At 39.8% G+C, this 21,006-nt stretch overlaps 1 protein-coding gene across 2 annotated transcripts in view; it reads left to right on the top strand.

Moving 5' to 3' along the window:
- The window catches only part of LOC126164949 (anaphase-promoting complex subunit 1), a 361,025-nt gene that overhangs the window by 128,156 nt on the left and 211,863 nt on the right, over positions 1-21,006 (top strand). For both annotated transcript variants that reach the window (XM_049920281.1, XM_049920280.1), the window contains exons 13-14: positions 1,974-2,123; positions 14,928-15,259. In XM_049920281.1, the coding sequence (XP_049776238.1) occupies positions 1,974-2,123; positions 14,928-15,259 (482 nt within the window). The remainder of the gene's footprint in view (positions 1-1,973; positions 2,124-14,927; positions 15,260-21,006) is intronic.

The following is a 21,006-nucleotide window of genomic DNA, read 5'->3' as shown; positions in this document are numbered from 1 at the left end:
CCTCAGTGAATTCTGCCATTTGCAAATAATTTTAGGCACCATTCACATCATGTGGCACCAGTTGCCAGAGATCCAGGAAACATAGAAATGACAATATTATGAGAAGAATAGTCGCTACTCACCATTAGCGAAGATGCTGAGTCACAGATAGACACAACAAAAGGACTGTCAGAAAGTAAGCTTTTGGCCAACAAGGCCTCCATCAGAAACAACAGGCAGCGCACGCACGCACGCGAACCCCCCCCCCCCCACCCCCCCCCCCCCCCACCCCCGCGCACACACAACCGCAATTACTTTCGGACAATCTTTTTGTTGTGCCTCTCTGCGACTTAGAATCTCCACTCTTTGTGATTAGCAATTATTATTTTCATAATATTGTCATATTCTGTTCTGGATTTTCCATTGTTTCATTTGTACAGAGAAATGAAAATGATAGCATCGCGGCTAACAGAGTTTCTGCATTGTTTCGTATGTTGAAGCTTTCGACTGTTTCTCTTAGCTTCTCTAGAATTGTAAAAATTTCTTTGTAACCATTTTGTGACATGTGTGCTCTAACGTGTACCCTGATTACTCTTCAAATTCTGGGGCAAAAGCTAGGCAATCTGTGACCACAGCAATTACTGACTGAAACATTCAATCAAAAATGAATGTCCTCCAGACTAGAGATTGAGAGGAACTAGTAAGAAACCCTTGCGGAGTATAGAGCACAGGTAGACATCCTATGGGATCTGGGGAACTGGAGAAAATTAGATTTATGTATTATTTGAATTTTCAGCTTTTGTTTTCTAGAGTGAATGACTACATATTAAAATTTGAGGAAATTTAGAGTAAAAGTGATCAAGGTAATAAATAATATGTCCGATTCATAATACTTCAACTATTTTGCAGGGCATCATACTTTGAGTCTTCAGCCAGTTGATTGTAACCCTTGAGTAGTTTGGAACAATCATTCAGTAAAATTTTTTAAATTGTTGGAAAAATTTGCTCATGAACATCCTACATGCGTTGATCAAATTGTAATATGTTTCAAAAATGATTTTGGTGGAGAGAGACTGATAAGTGACGGAGACATGTTTTGTCAACTTTTGTAGAGATAAAATGAGCAAGAAAAAATAACTTGGGAAAGTTTTGGAGTTCTTGAAAAAAACATGAAAAAACAAGAGGACTAATTGTTAGACTTTATATACTTCGTTCACTTGCTTATTACAATTCTTTTATCATCCTGTTGTAATGAACAAAGCTTTTTTGTTTTTACATCCATTCAGGTCTTATTTAAGATCAACCGTGTTGTACTGAAAGAATTTAACAAAGTAAATAATATTGTATAAATTACTTTGAATTATATTTGCAAGGTGAGACATTTTTAAACAACTTTCCAGTCATGCAGGACATAAACATCCAGTCCTGATATTTCATGCTTCAAAGTGGCTGTAAAAGGCAGCTTCTTCACAAGTTATGAAGATTCTATTTTTCCAAAAAGTCTTCCCATTTGTGTAGCAAAATATCCTACAATGTTGGACATTTCCAGACCTTGTTGGTGGTCTACATGTATTCAATCTATGCACTCGTCTTCGATTTGGTAATTACTTGAAACCAATGAAAAAAATGCATGAATGTATTTTATGGGCAACTTGAGCTCACAGTAAAATCCACTTTGATGGTTATAAATGTGATGCAAGGTCACTTGACCTGGAAGAAGGAGGGGGAAAGAAATATCACTTGCCAACAAAGTGCATCCTTTGATGGTGCCAGTAGAGACTGAAGTTTTTATTTTATTTATTTATTTATATATTCATTTAATCTGATCTAATTTGGGCTGTCAGGTCCTCTCTTACATTGGACCAGGTTTCACACATACAGTATGTTGATGATTTGAGTGTCTGAAGTGGCAACTGAACTGAGATAGACACCTATGTCTTAAGAAACAGGTATTGTACAAGTGTTAATTAATATTATGTATTTTGTCCTTTCAGTTATGAACTGCTTGAAAGTGCTGAAGAATGTTCTTCAGAAGGATGTGGCAATGCAGCTACTGGTTCGCTGGTATGCTTCAAGAAATGCTCCTGGTTCACAAGACATAGCACCACAACAAGAATGGCAACTCTTTTTGGGTGTCCTTTTAGGTGACTGTGCATGATATTGTAAACTCTAATATAATGTTCATTTCATCAACATCTTTAGCTGAATACTGCATATTTCAGGTACTATGACAAACATATTTGCAACTTAATGCAACATATTTCATCTATGAAACTGTTAGCTGTGTAAACGATTGATATTTATGTTGCGTACGATGTGATGTATTGGGAAATTAGAAGTTTACAAAACAAATAAGTAATATTGGGGGAAGGAGGAAGAATGATATTAGGTTGGGACATACCATTTATTGGAAACCCACTCTCTGATTTGTATCTTCAGACTGATGCCTGTCGTCATACGGCTCTGTGTGAAAGGATACTTCTTACATTGGTTCACAGTGCCCATGCCATCCATTTCCCTGAAAGGTTGTCAGCTGGATTAGCCAGCCTAGAAGTTTTCTTTCACCAGAATAAGTGTAGTGAAAGACATCTCAGATGCAGGTTGTGTTATCAAACAACCATGAATTTGATAAATAATGAGAATTATGATGTGGCCCCTAAGTGTACAGCATTCTTTTCTTATGTAGATAGTATATACAAAAGTATTGGTCATTTTCTGAGGAAACACTTTTCATGCACAGTCGAAATTTAGGGCCCTTTTAAAGTTATAAAGTTATATCCCATTGCGAATGGAGCAAGGAGGGAGTAAAAAGCAGACCAGCACTAGCAAAAATGGCATTCCTGTCCAAGAGAAGTCTACGATTATCAAACATAGGTTTTAATATGAGGAGGAAATTTCTGAGAACATATATTTGGAGCACAGAATTGTGTGACAGTGAGACATGGACTGTGTGATTCCCAGAACAGAAGATAAAACAAAAGATAATTGGAAGCATTTGAGATGTGGTGCTACAGAAGAACATTGAAAATTAGGTGGACTGTAAGGTAAGGAATGAGGTGGTTCTCTGCAGAGTTGACAAGGAAAAGGATATATGGAAAAGAAGGAACAGGAAGGTGTTGTTGTTGTGGTCTTCAGTCCTGAGACTGGTTTGATGCAGCTCTCCATGCTACTCTATCCTGTGCAAGCTTCTTCATCTCCCAGTACTTACTGCAACCTACATCCTTCTGAATGTGCTTAGTGTACTCATCTCTTGGTCTCCCTCTACGATTTTTACCCTCCACGCTGCCCTCTAGTGCTAAATTTGTGATCCCTTGATGCCTCGGAACATGTCCTACCAACCGGTCCCTTCTTTTGTCAAGTTGTGCCACAAACTCCTCTTCTCCCCAATTCTATTCAATACCTCTTGATTAGTTATGTGATCTACCCATCTAATCTTCAGCATTCTTCTGTAGCACCGCATTTCATAAGCTTCTATTCTCTTCTTGTCCAAACTATTTATCGTCTATGTTTCATTTCCATACATGGCTACACTCCATACAAATACTTTCAGAAACGACTTCCTGACACTTAAATCTATACTCAATGTTAACAAATTTTTCTTCTTCAGAAACGCTTTCCTTGCCATTGCCAGTCTACATTTTACATCCTCTCTACTTTGACCATCATCAGTTATTTTGCTCCCCAAATAGCAAAACTCCTTTACTACTTTAAGTGTCTCATTTCCTAATCTAATACCCTCAACATCACCCGACTTAATTCGACTACATTCCATTATCCTCGTTTTGCTTTTGTTGATGTTCATCTTATATCCTCCCTTCAAGACACTATCCATTCCGTTCAACTGCTCTTCCAAGTCCTTTGCTGTCTCTGACAGAATTACAATGTCATCAGCGAACCTCAAAGTTTTTATTTCTTCTCCATGGATTTTAATACCTACTCCGAATTTTTCTTTTGTTTCCTTTACTGCTTGCTCAATATACAGATTGAATAACATCGGGGAGAGGCTACAACCCTGTCTCACTCCCTTCCCAACCTCTGCTTCCCTTTTATGCCCCTCGACTCTTATAACTACCGTCTGGTTTCTGTACAAATTGTAAATAGCCTTTCGCTCCCTACCAGGAAGGTAGGACATATATTAAAACATTGGGGAATAATTTCTGTGGTGTCCCCGCCAGACACCACACTTGCTAGGTGGTAGCCTTTAAATCGGCCGCGGTCCGTTAGTATACGTTGGACCCGCCTGTCGCCACTGTCAGTGACCGAGCGCCGCCACATGGCAGGTCTAGTCTAGAGAGACTCCCTAGCACTCGCCTCAGTTGTACAGCCGACTTTGCTAGCGATGGTTCACTGTCTACAGACGCTCTCAATTGCAGAGACGACAGTTTAGCATAGCCTTCAGCTACGTCATTTGCTACGACCTATCAAGGTGCCATATTCAGTTACTATGAATGTATTCTGAACAGATAATATTGTGAATCATGTACCATCAAGAGTGACGTTCATCATTAATGGATTAAAGTGAAGTCTCAAACTAATTACATCCGCTTTCTGGATTCTAATTCCTTGTCATGTTCCAGACCTCACGTCAGTGTAGTTCTTCCCTCCTCACGCCAGCCTGTGTGAGCTAAAACGCTTGCATTTCAGCCTCCTCTAGTAACACAGTGTTGGCTCTTCAGCCAACACAACAATTTCGATGGTTGTAGAGGGAGCTTTTTGAAGCTAAAAACTGTAGAGGAAGAAAGAGATTGGACACATCCAGCAAATAATTGAAGATGTAGGTTGGACATGCTACTCTGAGATGAAAAAGTTGGCATAGGAGAGAAATTCGTGATGGGCCATATCAAACCAGTATAAAGACTGGTGACTTCACAGTTGTGGTGGAATGTGGTACGTCAGTCAGGCCATAATGACCGTGAAAGAATGATGGTATAAAGTGTAAGCGTTTCAAATGCTAACAACACAGAGAGTATGGCATGCATTTTCAGTTACTGGGATAGTGCTATTAAGGAAGCTGTTGGGATGAATACAAACAAAAGTTTTTGCCTAAGTTCCGCCTGGAATCTTGTCGTGTCCCTGTTCAAACAACAGAAGGACAGAGTTAGTACTACTTTCATTGTTAATTAATATTTCACTTTTGTTATCTTTGGTTTTGTGGTAGCACTAGGTGTTAACAGTGTGTATTTCCACATACTCTGCCTTTTCATTCACATCTGGCATAGCCCCACACACCATGGGTTTAAGTCTCCTGTTTCATTTGCACATTGAAAATGGTGGTGTTCACATATTGAAATATCAGCAGTTGTTGAGGAAGTTAACTACCTGCATTTTCATAGGTTATTTCAACATTTGATGTACAAGGAGAGGATCAAGTTCTAAATAAGAGATGTTAAGTGTGATGTTAAGGTGGTCAGTTATCAGGGAGGTAGTGGCTGTCAGTTGAGAATACTATCTACACTGCCTGACAAAAAGAAAGACGTGAAGCACCCGGAAGACATGGCCAGATGGCAGTGTGCACATACACGCTATTGGTGGATAAGCAAATCAGGGTGTATACGGCCCGGGAGATCCGGGAAAAACCCGGGAATTTTTTCATCCGGGACAAATCCGGGAAAAACCTGGGAATTTTTTAGAATTCCAGGATTTTTCATTGTTTTAGATTTCAGTTAAAGTTTTGTAGGTTTGACGTGTAAGATCTGATACGCTGACAAAGAACTTTAGTCCACTACTGCTGAATAATACTGCAGCAATGAAACATAAATCAGAGAATAACACCAAAATAAAAGTTTAGATGTATAGAAATGGGTAATTTACACAACGCACAGACCAGTTTGCCGACACCGAAAAGTGTCAAAGGCTTTAGGTCGAAGATTATGCAGTACGTCCGTAACAACTAATGTGCATTCGATGTGCATCACGTCACAATTGTTTACATTTCTAACAGATCACCAGAAAATATTACAAATAGTGGCTTGAGATGTGTTACTTACAAAGTAAATTTCCACGCAAGATGATTTATGTTACGTGTGAGAATGTGCAGTGAATTTCTTAAATCACAGGGCGTTATAACTCTCATTCAGTATCGGAACTTCAAGCGCTGATAGAGAGCACCGAAGCTGAAATAGTTATAGGTACAGAAAGCTGGCTGAAGCCAGAGATAAATTCTGCCGAAATTTTTACAAAGGTACAGACGGTGTTTAGAAAGGATAGATTGCATGCAACCGGTGGTGGAGTGTTCGTCGCTGTTAGTAGTAGTTTATCCTGTAGTGAAGTAGAAGTGGATAGTTCCTGTGAATTATTATGGGTGGAGGTTACACTCAACAACCGAGCTAGGTTAATAATTGGCTCCTTTTACCGACCCCCCGACTCATCAGCATTAGTGGCAGAACAACTGAGAGAAAATTTGGAATACATTTCACATAAATTTTCTCAGCATATAGTCTTAGGTGGAGATTTCAATTTACCAGATATAGACTGGGACACTCAGATGTTTAGGACGGGTGGTAGGGACAGAGCATCGAGTGACATTATACTGAGTGCACTATCCGAAAATTACCTCGAGCAATTAAACAGAGAACCGACTCGTGGAGATAACATCTTGGACCTACTGATAACAAACAGACCCGAGCTTTTCGACTCTGTAAGTGCAGAACAGGGAATCAGTGATCATAAGGCCGTTGCAGCATCCCTGAATATGGAAGTTAATAGGAATATAAAAAAAGGGAGGAAGGTTTATCTGTTTAGCAAGAGTAATAGAAGGCAGATCTCAGACTACCTAATAGATCAAAACGAAAATTTCTGTTCCGACACTGACAATGTTGAGTGTTCATGGAAAAAGTTTAAGGCAATCGTAAAAGGCTTTTTAGACAGGTACGTGCCGAGTAAAACTGTGAGGGACGGGAAAAACCCACCGTGGTACAACAACAAAGTTAGGAAACTACTGCGAAAGCAAAGAGAGCTTCACTCCAAGTTTAAACGCAGCCAAAACCTCTCAGACAAACAGAAGCTAAACGATGCCAAAGTTAGCGTAAGGAGGGCTATGCGTGAAGCGTTCAGTGAATTCGAAAGTAAAATACTAGGTACCGACTTGACAGAAAATCCTAGGAAGTTCTGGTCTTACGTTAAATCAGTAAGTGGCTCGAAACAGCATGTCCAGACACTCCGGGATGATGATGGCATTGAAGCAGAGGATGACAAGCGTAAAGCTGAAATACTAAACACCTTTTTCCAAAGCTGTTTCACAGAGGAAGACCGCAGTGCAGTTCCTTCTCTAAATCCTCGCACAAACGAAAAAATGGCTGACATCGAAATAAGTGTCCAAGGAATAGAAAAGCAACTGGAATCACTCAGCAGAGGAAAGTCCACTGGACCTGACGGGATACCAATTTGATTCTACACAGAGTACGCGAAAGAACTTGCCTCCCTTCTAACAGCCGTGTACCGCAAGTCTCTAGAGGAACGGAAGGTTCCAAATGATTGGAAAAGAGCACAGGTAGTCCCAGTCTTCAAGAAGGGTCGTCGAGCAGATGCGCAAAACTATAGACCTATATCTCTGATGTCGATCTGTTGTAGAATTTTAGAACATGTTTTTTGCTCGAGTATCATGTCGTTTTTGGAAACTCAGAATCTACTATGTAGGAATCAACATGGATTCCGGAAACAGCGATCGTGTGAGACCCAACTCGCTTTATTTGTTCACGAGACCCAGAAAATATTAGATACAGGCTCCCAGGTAGATGCTATTTTTCTTGACTTCCGGAAGGCGTTCGATACAGTTCCGCACTGTCGCTTGATAAACAAAGTAAGAGCCTACGGAATATGAGACCAGCTGTGTGGCTGGATTGAAGAGTTTTTAGCAAACAGAACACAGCATGTTGTTATCAATGGAGAGACGTCTACAGACGTTAAAGTAACCTCTGGCGTGCCACAGGGGAGTGTTATGGGACCATTGCTTTTCACAATATATATAGATGACCTAGTAGATAGTGTCGAAAGTTCCATGCGGCTTTTCGCGGATGATGCTGTAGTATACAGAGAAGTTGCAGCATTAGAAAATTGTAGCGAAATGCAGGAAGATCTGCAGCGGATAGGCACTTGGTGCAGGGAGTGGCAACTGACCCTTAACATAGACAAATGTAATGTATTGCGAATACATAGAAAGAAGGATCCTTTATTGTATGATTATATGATAGCGGAACAAACACTAGTAGCAGTTACTTCTGTAAAATATCTGGGAGTATGCGTGCGGAACGATTTGAAGTGAAATGATCATATAAAATTAATTGTTGGTAAGGCGGGTACCAGGTTGAGATTCATTGGGAGAGTCCTTAGAAAATGTAGTCCATCAACAAAGGAGGTGGCTTACAAAACACTCGTTCGACCTATACTTGAGTATTGCTCATCAGTGTGGGATCCGTACCAGATCGGGTTGACGGAGGAGATAGAGAAGATCCAAAGAAGACCGGCGTGTTTCGTCACAGGGTTATTTGGTAACCGTGATAGCATTACGGAGATGTTTAACAAACTCAAGTGGCAGACTCTGCAAGAGAGGCGCTCTGCATCGCGGTGTAGCTTGCTCGCCAGGTTTCGAGAGGGTGCGTTTCTGGATGAGGTATCGAATATATTGCTTCCCCCTACTTATACCTCCCAAGGAGATCACGAATGTAAAATTAGAGAGATTAGAGCGCGCACGGAGGCTTTCAGACAGTCGTTCTTCCCGCGAACCATACGCGACTGGAACAGGAAAGGGAGGTAATGACAGTGGCACGTAAAGTGCCCTCCGCCACACACCGTTGGGTGGCTTGCGGAGTATAAATGTAGATGTAGATGTAGATTCAAAATGTAACACTTTGAGCATCTGCCATTTGAAAAATGTCGGGCCCAGAAGGCAAGTCATTTATGCCACTATTTAAAATTTTACCGGCACATTTGTATTTGATATGACTTAACGTGTAACACACACTAAAAAACGACCGAGATTCAAGTTAGTTTTCATATTTAATATTGTTCTTTCATGGATAAAAAATCATGCAATCGATGGCAAAAAGTGTAATTGACCTTCAAAAAATGTGCATAATGTGTTACTGAGCAATGTCACAAGTCTCTTCATGCCAGAACAACTCGACTTTTCTACGCAACTGATAATCATTTTGGCACGATTTTAATTGCCACATTAGAGCCTGTTAGTAGGCCTACGGACTTCCTATCATTGTAGGACTAATAACAGTGGATGCCAATAGACGATGCAAACCTCTTTGGTACATACACATCTACTTACGAGTTAACCGGTGTAGAAACGCACTTTGCTGATTTGAGCGAGCTCGGCCTACCTTCGTAATGTACGCGCCGCGGCCTGTCTTTCTCGTAGGCCTTGTGCTCTGAATAACTGTGACTGGCTGACAAAAGTGCATCGCTCAGCGCAATCTCTATTTTAGAGTTCGGAAGCTACCGTGCTGTAATTTGTGGAACTTGTGTATATACTTTCGCAATACAAAAATAAACTTTGTGCATATTGTCTCGCATCAAACAATTTTCGAAACGCATTGTTTTTCCTAGATTTCGTTTCCTAAAGGGCTGGGACATCCTCCGCCGGTATAAGACCTTTACGATTCAAAGGACTGATAGGTTTTACAGCTCCGAGGGAAAGCATACTGTTACTTAACACGGATGTATTTTCACCCGCTTTATACGTAAATTCATCCGGGAGAAATTGTGTTTTTAAGCGGGAAATCCGGAAATTTTTTTTCTTGTCCACGTAGACACCCTGTAAATGATTTGTATTGCATTTCCCTGTAACAGGTAGAATGGTGACCAGAGTAGTGCACTAACGTTGTTCATGTTAAGTGTTATTACCAGGCCTAGTAGGGTATATAAGATGTGCGAACAGCATCAGCTGCTGAGTGATTGCTGTGAAGGACACAGAGATGCCGTGTACTTCTGCGAGACAGTGCTATCAGCACGTGACGAAGTTTGAAAGGGGAACCATTGTAGGTCTCTGTTTCGGTGGCTGGTTGAATCGTGCAATATCTAGATTTGTGGGGAATTAGGATTTGACAGTGGCCCAATGTGAGACGACATGGGAATGTGTGGGCAGGCGTACTCGTCAAAGCTCTGGTCAACTTCATGTGACCACCGCAAGGGAGGATTGTCATATTGTGCAACATGCTCATCTTAGCCCCTTCATATCTCCATCTGTCATGTGAGAACAAGTAATGGGATCTCTGCAATAATCTGTGTCATTCTAGACCATTGGTTGGAAAATAGCAGCAGCTAGATCAGAGAATTACCAGTGTGTGTGTAAGATGTTTCTAATTCCACAACACAAACAACTGCATTTGGAGGGGTGCCGTGACCAGGAAGCATGGACTACTGATGAATGACATCGCACTGCCCACGATAATTTTCATTGGCAAATATGGAGGCAGTCTGGGTAGTGGCCCCATTCTTCCTATGTTGTGGAGAGCCACAGCAGGGTTACTTCTGTCATCAAATGTGGGATACCATCAGGGAAGGCTTCAAGTGATGCCTGATAGTGATTGAAGGAAATCTGACGCACAACAATATGTCACGGGCATCTTGCATCTTCAAGTGTTACTTCTCATGTGAAAAGTCGTGCTGCTATTTTTCAACAGGGTAGTGTTTGTCCGTGCTTGGCGTGTATCTCTGTGAACTGTCTGTGTGATGTTGGGGTACTCCCATGGCCAGCAAGATTCCGAGGTGTGCTCCCAATAGAACATATGTGGGTCCACCTTGATTGTCAGCTCCACCCCAGTGCCTGTATCTAGTATATCAAGGACCAGTTACTACAGTTGTGGGCCAGCTTGCCTCAGGAGAGGTGACAACAGCTTTATGACACCTTTTCCAACCTAATCAGTGCATGCATCAGGCATGATGGGGTGCATTGTCATACTGATAAGTGGGCTCAACTGCCAAAGTATTTGTAAAAGTGATTCAATGTTGTAACCACTGAAATAACCTCACACATCCTCTCAACCCGTGAAGTTGCATTTAGGTTCCTCCTCCCTGTCCTGGTGTTCCATAATTTTTATCAGGCATGTATTGTTAATAATTATCTCCATTTGGGAATTGAATCTTCAGCTCATGTGTTGGTGGAAAACTTCCACATTTGCACTTACAATTCAATGGCTATTGTTTTTGTAGTCTTCTATCTAAAGACTGGTTTGATGCAACCCTCCATCTAAATCTAACCTGTGCGAACTTTTTCATCTCTGCATAACTACTGCAACTTACAGCATATACCCGAGTATAAGATGACCCTGTTTATAAGACGACCCCCTTTTTTCAACAGGCTTCTTGAGAAAAATTTATTTTTAACATATTCTGACTAATCAAAATTACAGAGTATTTTACTGACATGAAGTAGCTGCCTTAACATTATATCCATTCTAAATTTATGCCGTTTATTGATCATCTACATTTTGATAATGTGACTAGAAATAAAATAAACAAAATAAATGGTTTATATCAATTTGTAGTCTGTATTCTTTTCCTCATTTTTTACGCAATAACCCCATTGTCTGTGGTATAACCCCATTGTCTGTGGTATCAATACTTTGTCATCAACCTAATAGCAAACCAGTGAAATTTATATCGTCATTGTCACAAACATTTGGATGTTTCTTCCGAATATGTTGTGATTTCAGAGGTTGTGTTACCATGGAATCTGACAACACAGCTGTTTTTATCTGAGTACGTACAGGTTTCGATATTATACTGACAAGAATGTTACAGTGTTTCTTGCTGCCTGCCGCTCTTTCATCAGCTGTGTTGAATCCGCAGCTGTCTCACTCCCTTTCGTTCCCATCATATGTTGCGGTGAATGTCGAAACATTGCAGCATTGCAGCATGAAACACACAAATACACCACTGGTGACTATCAAGACTTTTACCGTCTCCTGCAGAAATGAATACTATTGTTGACAGTTAGTAACATTTTAAAGTCAACTCAGTTCTGACTACGATAGAAGTTCCAAAAACCAAAGTACACAGTATAGATTCCCAGGGTTGGTAACATGACTTGAATTGTTGCTTGCTCACTGCTTCCCTCCCAGCACTTATCTAGTTCTAAGCCAATCTTGAATGACTGTTCCCCCTCTAACCCTCCTGTAGTGTTGTCCGTGAGCAAATGTGAAACAAAAGGACTGCAATATTTTCTCTGGTGTAAGGCATGTGGAACAACAGCAACTAATACACAAATAAAAGATCACAGTCACAATTCAGTCCAATTCTCAAACTTCCTCTCGTCCTACAATGTACTGACGTCTGTTGGAGTATCTCCAGACCGGTCTTGCTGCTGTATTTTATTCTCGCGACATCAATTATTCAGTTGAATGTGACTTATTTAGTTTTTAGAAATTTCATTCTGGTTAATTTTCCTTCTTGTTTCATCCGAATGTCACCATCATGTTCTTAAGCTGATTAAAGCTGGTTTTACCTACTATTCTAATATGCAAACGCTGACCAAATTTCTCACGTGAAACCCACACAGTAAATCATTACAGTCTCTCATAATCAAATAAAATATTGATCTGAGTTCTGAATCAAGTAATGTTTTTTGAAGAACAGTATTCCCCTTTTTGAATGTTACCTTTACTTAAAAAGCAGCACTAATGTTTGTATGTGGTATCTATACATGAGTGAGGACTTTTATCGCAAAGCTGTCCAAATACAAGAAGAGTTTGTAAGATGATTAAATTTAATGCTATTTCCTCCTGTGTTTCACAAAATTGTCAAATTTTAAACAGAACAACAGATTGTCATAGTGGCTAGTTCATAGTTTCTTGCATATCCCTTGCACTAGCACCATGCGTTTCAAATCACACATGATTGTTCGAGGAACATCAAAACTGTATTGAGTGCTTTAGCATGTAGGAAAATCTTAAGCCTGCTCATACATGAGTGTCGTTTGTCCATCCCTGACTTCTGAATCCTTCAAAAACTGCACATGACCTCAATAGTCGAGGCTCCATCTGTAGATGTAAAACGACCCCTGTACATCTATTAAAAAACATAAAATGTTAATCCCAGCAGCAATAGTTTAATCTGTGAATATAAGATAACCTCGTATTTTTTGAATGATGAATGTGGGGAAAAAACTCGCTATATAATCGGGTAAATATGGTACGTCTATTTGAACCTGTTCACTGTCGCCAAGCCTTGGTCCCTCTACATTTTTTAACCCCCACAGCTCCCTGCATTACTATATTGATGATTCAGGTCATGTCCTATGAATTGATCCCTCCTTTGTGTCAAGCTATACCATAAATTTCTTTTCTTGTCAATTCAATTCATAACCTGCTTTTTAAGTTATTGAAACTACTCATCTAATCTTCTGCATTTTCCTGTAGCACCATAATTCAGAAGCTTTTATTTTCTTCTTGGCTGAACTGTTTATCAGCCACATTTCACTTCCATTAATTGTTTATCATGACTACATCTTACTGAGTGGTCTCTGTTCAGAAATCCAAATGGGGAACTGTTTTACCCCCAGAGAGGGTGTTATCAGCATGAGCCATACATTAGAGCTACATGTCCTGCTGAAATGTAATGGCTACAGTTTTCCTGTGATTTCAGCTTTTAGCAATACCAATATAGAAAGGCTAGGTTGTCTGATAGTACAAGCCAGTTCAGTCAATTGTCAAGACACTTGCCCACGGAACTACTGAAAAGGCTGCTGCCCCCCTTTTCTGGTACCATATGGTAGTCTGGCCTCTCCACTGATATCCCTGTGCTGCAGTTGCACCTGTGGTGTTGCTATCTGTATTGTTGAGGCATACAAGCCACCCAACCCTTTAAGGTCCTTGATTTGTGGGGAGTTATGGCTGATACGATGCTGTTAAAATGACACATGTAATTTGTTATTCTGGAGTGCGTTAAAGAACATAAATGACATTAATGGACATTTATCCATCCTAGAATCACAAATTAAATAATTAAAATATTTTAATGTATTGCTTTGTTGGAAAATACAGTCTCAAATATTCTGTGGTATAATGTGTGAAACATGTTGACTGAGTAGGAACTTTTGTCCCATAGGAAATAAATCAATAAATTGCCCCCAAAATGCAAATCTTTCAAATGTTCAATAATTCTCTAATGGAATAGATCTAAAAGACTAACTTACAGGAATATATTAGCATAATCTCGCTCACTGTTGTTAGAAGCATGTAGTAGGTTGTTTTGCTGTCGACCATCATCACTCTTAAATGAGAATTTCACTCTGCAGCGAAGTGTGCGCTGTTATGAAATTTTCCTGGCAGATTAAAACTGTGTGCTGGACCGAGACTCGAACTCGGGACCTTTGCCTTTCGCGGGCAAATGCTCTACCATCTGAGCTACCCAAGCACGACTCATGTTCTGTCCTCACAGCTTTACTTTCCGCCAGTAGAGCACTTGCCCGCGAAAGGCAGAGGTCCCGAGTTCGAGTCTGGGTCCGGCACTTAGTTTTAATCTGCCAGGAAAGTTTCATCATCACTCTTGCAGCTGAATTCATAGAATTATCAACATACAGTAATTGCAAAGCTACATCTTGTTAATTTGAAACCCTTTATTTACATATTCTTGGATACATGTTTAAATGAATTTAAAAATCTGGCAGAAAAGTCTCCATTTTCAGACTCAAATTTGCTTCAGGGTAATTTTGATAGTTGACAGAGTATCTATTTTAAAGTTATTATTATATTTTTTCTTTTACATGTACTTGGATTGCAAATCTGCAGAAAACAAAAAGGTGATAATATTTTCAGTTATTTGGTGCAAAATTATCTCCTTTCCTACTCCTTGCCCACACACACACACACACACACACACACACACACACACACACACACACACGCACTCACACAATTTTGTTATTTATATTGATGGTATACCTCCATCAGTTGGTGGATTGTAGAGTATAATTGCCAACTTTTGGCTTCTTTTGTTCTTAGATATGATAGGCTACGACGTTGAGCAAGTGCCTGTGATGCGAGCTCAACGTGATGGGCCCGATTCAACGGGGTCCGATGGGTTTCATCACCTACAACAGCATGCTAAAAAACGTCGAAGCTCAGACATGGGTTCTTCAGAGGATTGGGAGTATCTGTTGCGTTCAGATCATCATCGGACTCTTGCTGCCAGTGTCACAACAATGCTTGGTTTACACCCACCTCCACCACCAAGTTCTGAGAAATCACATGAGAGTGCCACTCCAACAAATTCATCTGCATCACTTTTCTTATCGTTGCCTTTGTTGCATTATGCGCTACATCTGCTTTATGAGGTAAGTGTGCATGTTGCAATGATAATGTTATTGTATTTGTTTGCAACTGTCTCAACTTACTGAATAGTGGCAACACTGATAGCAATGAGCAGAAAGATAGCAGAGAATTTAAAACCCCTATGCTGAAGTTTCCCTTATCAGCCAAACATGTAAAATATGTGAACATTTAACACTTTGACATATTTCAACTTTTAGAAAAGGTAATAACACATTGTAGTGCAGCATAACGATGTACTGTGCAGTTGTTTCATTCTGCTGAAATTTTAGCTGCTAAGAAAATATACAGATCATGTTCAAAACAGAAAATCATTGTAATGCCAATTCTTGGGTAAGAACACATGAAGAATATATCCATTTTGGGAATACAGAGGAACAGATCCTTCTTAATTTGAAATATCTGGGATAAGATGTTTTACAATGTTAGATTTCTGTGGTGAGAGTTCATAGGCGTTGGAACGTTAAGTTTCAAAAATGCTGAAAGGAAAGATGATACCGCTATTGAAATCCACAGACTGCATAATCAGGTACTCACAATTATATCTCCTTGGGCAGTGTTGTCAAAACAAATGTGTTGGAAAGAGTACTGTGGTGTGCGTACTGTAAGACCTTCGGTACACACACCATCAGATTATTTGACTTGTCGCTCTAACGAAGTAGGCGAGTGTCAGCAATATGTCTCGTGGTCTTATCGTGGCGTGTTTATCTTCTGCCATTAGGTCAGATGATAGAAATGCCACTTGCACGCTTAGAGTAGCAGATTGACGGTGACCAACTTTAAACAGAACTTGATTAATTTTCACACACATTTATTGAAATAATACAAAGCATAGATATTATGTAACTTGATTCTGGATGCTGTTTACAATTGACAGTCTGAAGTTCCTTTGGTCTTGGTACGTTAATCTTATTCTAACATATCTCTGATACCTGACAAAGTGTCTATACATTTCTCTTCATGGCAATGTACAGGAATATGATAATCTTATTAGGGGCAGACTGAAACTTGACTATAGACTAATGCAGACTGGTACAGACAGGTGCAGATAAACTCATCTCATAGTGCGGAGACAGATGAGCGCTGCGCCTGTGCTGTTGTGCTTAGCGGGGCATGCTCTATTGGGAAAGTTGTGTATGCACTGACTATGCGGAACTATGTACACAACAAGTATTGAGTAAAATATTACTTGATTTCATTGAGAACATGTTTTTTAATGTATAAATGGGAATATGTGAGTGTTGCAAAGGTCATTTTATAAACCTGACAAGTTTCTAAAAATTTGTAAAGAATTAGGCCAAATGACTTTATTGTTCAGTGTGTTTCTTGCACCTGACATCCATCTGAGGTGTGGTTGTAGCAGCTCCTGGGGACTCCTCACTCACCATCTCTTTTTTTGTGAACAACAAAAGACTTTTTTTGTTATTTAACGTTTTCATTTGAAAGTTTGTTATTATGAATGAACCAGAAACAATCTGGAAGAGGTACATGGTCTGAAGTAGCACTGAAGATCCTTTACCTTTGGAATAAAGGGTATGCACAGAAAGGAACTGTGTGTACTTCTCTTAAATTCACCTGTGAATTGTTTGACGTCATCTCTGAATTTGCCATCACCATATGCTCAGAGACTTGGTTTGTGAGTCTCCCCTACTGCCCATTTAACTGAAAACTCACCACTAGAGTATATTTTTGGGTACAAGTGGACAATGCCAGTATAAGAAGGGGGGAGAGTACACGAGTTTGTAACTATAATCAAGAACTCAAGGCATTGCTGCTACATACACAACCATTGGCCAGCTGATTATTACACATCAATAAAATGACTGATTGGTTAGCAGTGAATATTGTTCTGTTTATACGCGTGTGTGTGTGTGTGTGTGTGTGTGTGTGTGTGTGTACATACGTACGTACATACTTATGTATGCATAAACTGTTCGATCAGACCTCGGGATGCTCAGTGGTACTGACTGGCCGACGTGTCATCCTCAGCCGATTGGCATCACTGGATGTGGATGTGGAGGGGCATGTGGCCAGCACAGTGTGCTCTTGGCCATTGCCAATTGTCATGGCTGGAGCCACTACTTCTCAGTCAGGTAGCTCCTTAATTGGCCTCACAAGGGTTGAGTGCACCTGGCTTCTTCAACAGACTTGGACAGTGATCCTTCCAAGTGCTAGCCAAGCCCGACAGCACTTAACTTTGGTGATCAGACTGTAACTGGTGTTACCACCATGGCAAGGCCATTGGCTCGTTTGTGTGTATGTACATGAATGAAACTTTCAAAGACTGTTCTGAATTATATATTTAGTCTCTCCTTCTAAATGGTCATTAATTATTAAAATAAATTTACAGCAGTCTACAAAAAGGTTGCAGAAATGAATGATAAGCTACACAACTTGCTATTAGCCCATAAACGCAAGTTGTCATAGCCAAAAGATCACACAAATATCACGCTTTTTGTTCGCAGGAACATAACAGTGATGATCTGTGTCCAGTTTTCGTTTGACGGAACACATATGTGTCTGCTGGTGGAGGTTGAATAAACAAGAATACAACCATTTTCTTTGAATTGGACAAACTTTGTATGTTTTTTGTCTGGAGCATGGAATATAGTATCAAACTTTTTCCAGGCATCATTCTTCCTCAAGTGGTGCACATTTACAATTGTATACATTGCATCACTTAATTTTCATTTTATACCCTACAAAATCACTCAAAACACAGCTCTGTTTGAGGCCAACATATCCTGACAATCAATCATTTTGATGCGTCGGTGCTATTTTACAACAGCAAGATATACACTCAACTTCCACAGTAAGTCACAACTAGTCTAATACTCTTGCATGCCTCTGTAAGAGAGAACGAGTCTATGAGTAAGAAGTGATCACAGCCATGAAACTTGTCATATTCATGGAACTACAGCAGGAACAAAGGAAGTTGGTAGTAGCACTGACCACCTTGGTGTCTAAGGTATGCAATCCTCAATGTTAGACTTGTTCTCTCTGGTACATATGTAGCTGTAAAAGCACTGAAGATGAAAAGCGCTCTGGCCTCCACCTGAGGTTGCAGCAGCAGAGATAGGAAATATCTGTAATGCAAGTTAGTAAATAAAACTTAAGCCTTCACATGATTTTAATTACAAAGTCACTTTTCTCTTGCCTTCATACATTCTTCATGGAAATTAAAATAATCTATCAGAAGTTTAAAGTACACAAAGAGGAACTTGGTCAGTTATTTTATTCCTGGAGTATTGATCAGTAAAGGAAAAAAAGGAGTGAAATTGTTATCAAGCAACTTTCTCAGGGTTTGTATCAGTGGTTTACTGAGTGTAGGTTTCATTCAAGAGTGATCTACCTGTAATTAGCTGTCAGGATTGGTTGTAGTTAGCAGGTTGTTATTAGTTGTCTCTGATGGGTGGTCACTAACAGCTATTTTACTGTCCACACCTGCTTTGATTCTTGCCAACAAGAGAAATGCTGTGTGTTGGGCCTACAGAAATTATGATTGACATACGAAGCTCATTATTTGTTAAATATTTATATGATACTGGGAAATCCTGCATAGAATACAAATAATGGAAAGGATGTAAATAAACTAACCACTTAACATATTAATGAGGTGTAGCCCATAAAAGACACTGAAAGCATCTGTAAGCTTTTGTACAAAGTCCTTCCTAGAGCTAACAGACTAACAAAAATGGTGCTGCAGTCCGGTGCAGGTGTGTGTGTGTGTGTGTGTGTGTGTGTGTGTGTGTGTGTGTGTGTGTGTTTTTGTGCGCGCGCGTGCGTGTGCGTAGGGAGGGAGGGATGGGGTGAGCATGGGGGAGGGGACCACATGCACTCTATTAGCTCCGAGGAAGGTCATTGTTAGTAAGCATAGTACTTATTTCAATCTACAAGAAAGGCAGCTGAAGTGAAGTACTGGGCTACTGACCACTGTCATTCATATCTACATATTGTAGAACCTTGACATATATTTTGTGCTCAAACATATTGATGTGTCTTGAACTGAATGACTTTCTCCATGCTAGTCCCCATTAACTCAGAAAATACCACCATTCAAAATCAAATTTATCTTTCCTCACACAATATCCTGAAAAACAACTGACCAAGGCAGTCAGGTAAATGCAATATTTCTTGACTTCTGAAAGGCATTTGACTTAGTTCCAGACCAACACTTAATAATGAAAATAAAACGATACAGAGTATGAAACAAAATTTCTGACTAAATTGGGGATTTCCTTGAGGTGAGGGAACAGCATGTTCTCTTTGATGGAGAGCCACCAACAGAAGTAGAAGTAAATTTAAGTGTGCCTAGGGAAATGTTTGGGACTCCTATTGCTCATTTTGTGTATTAACATTCCAACAAACAAAATTAATAGTAACCTCTCTCTTTTTGCATGTGATGCAGTTACCTATAAAGGAGGAAGGCCTAAAAAAGCTACCAAAGTGTCCAGGCCAATCCTGATAAGATTTTAAAGTGATGTGAAAACTGGTAACTTGCTTTCAGTGTTCCAAAATACTACTTTTAGTCTCATTTGACTACAATATCAGTGAGACGCAACTGAAATTGATCAGCTCATACAAATACTTGTAGGGATGTGAAATGGAATGATTACACAGGTATAGTAAGGAAAGTTCTGGCAGAATGTAAATAATTTAGGTATAAGGAGACCACTGATTGAACATTAGAACTGTTGAATCACCGACAGGCACACAAGAAAGTTCAGTTATTTGTCTCCTTTACTCCTTAATTATGTATAATAATACACAAGTTCAGTCAGAGGTAAAAGATGGCAGACTTTGGTTAGTCGACAGGGTTCTGGGAAAATTCAATCACTGTACAAAGGAGATTGATTACAAAACACTTGTGTGACTCTTACCATATAGCACGAGGGTAGGCTTGAAAAGTAATGCACACATGCTTGTGGAATACAACCTAAATTACCACAAGAAACATGCCAGATGTCATATGGAAGGTAATGTCCCTCTCCATACGCTTGTGCAGTTTGAATGCATTGCTGCTGTGACAGTCAGAGTTAAACAGTGTGCTGTTATCGGAGTTTTAACTGCTGAAAAAATGACTCCTAATGAGATTCATCCTCATTTAAAGGCTATTTAGGTGGCGATGCTGTTGATAGGTTTTCTGTAAATCACTGGGTAATAAAATTCCATGATTGCAAACCTGGAAAATCCATAATTGTTATATAATTGTTAATGAAACATGCTGTGGATGTCCAGTCAGTGCCACACAGACGATAAATACCACAAACTAATTGACAATTTGATTCAAAATGAGCAACTTCTGCAGTAGTACCATGATGAAGGAGATGACTTCTTTTTGAATACTGTGGTGGGGAATGAGTCATGGTCCATCATTAGGATGCAGAAGAAAAAAGACAGAGTGCTGAATATCATCGAACATCTTTTCTTCAGGCAAAAAAGTTCAGAACACGACCATCTGGAAAACATTCTTTTGTCTGTGTTTTGGGATGCTCAAGTTTATGTGACTGATTATCTGGTATGAGGTGCAATCATAAATTCTTTTTAGAACATAAAGACTCTAAAACACCACCTATGTCGAGTTTGTCTTGTTAGAGGTGGCCTAGCCCCTACACTCTTGCAACATTACAATGCTCATCCACACTCCTCATGCGCAACTGAAGTTGCTCTGTGAAACCAACAGTCTGAACTGATTGCACACCCTCCTTACTCCCCACCCCCATATTGCGCTTCGCAATTTTTTTTTTTCCCC

This window comes from Schistocerca cancellata, chromosome 1, assembly GCF_023864275.1.
Source record: "Schistocerca cancellata isolate TAMUIC-IGC-003103 chromosome 1, iqSchCanc2.1, whole genome shotgun sequence".
NCBI lineage: Eukaryota > Metazoa > Arthropoda > Insecta > Orthoptera > Acrididae > Schistocerca > Schistocerca cancellata.
The sequence above is the reverse complement of the archived record's forward strand: the minus strand, read 5'-3'. Positions and strand labels throughout refer to the sequence as shown.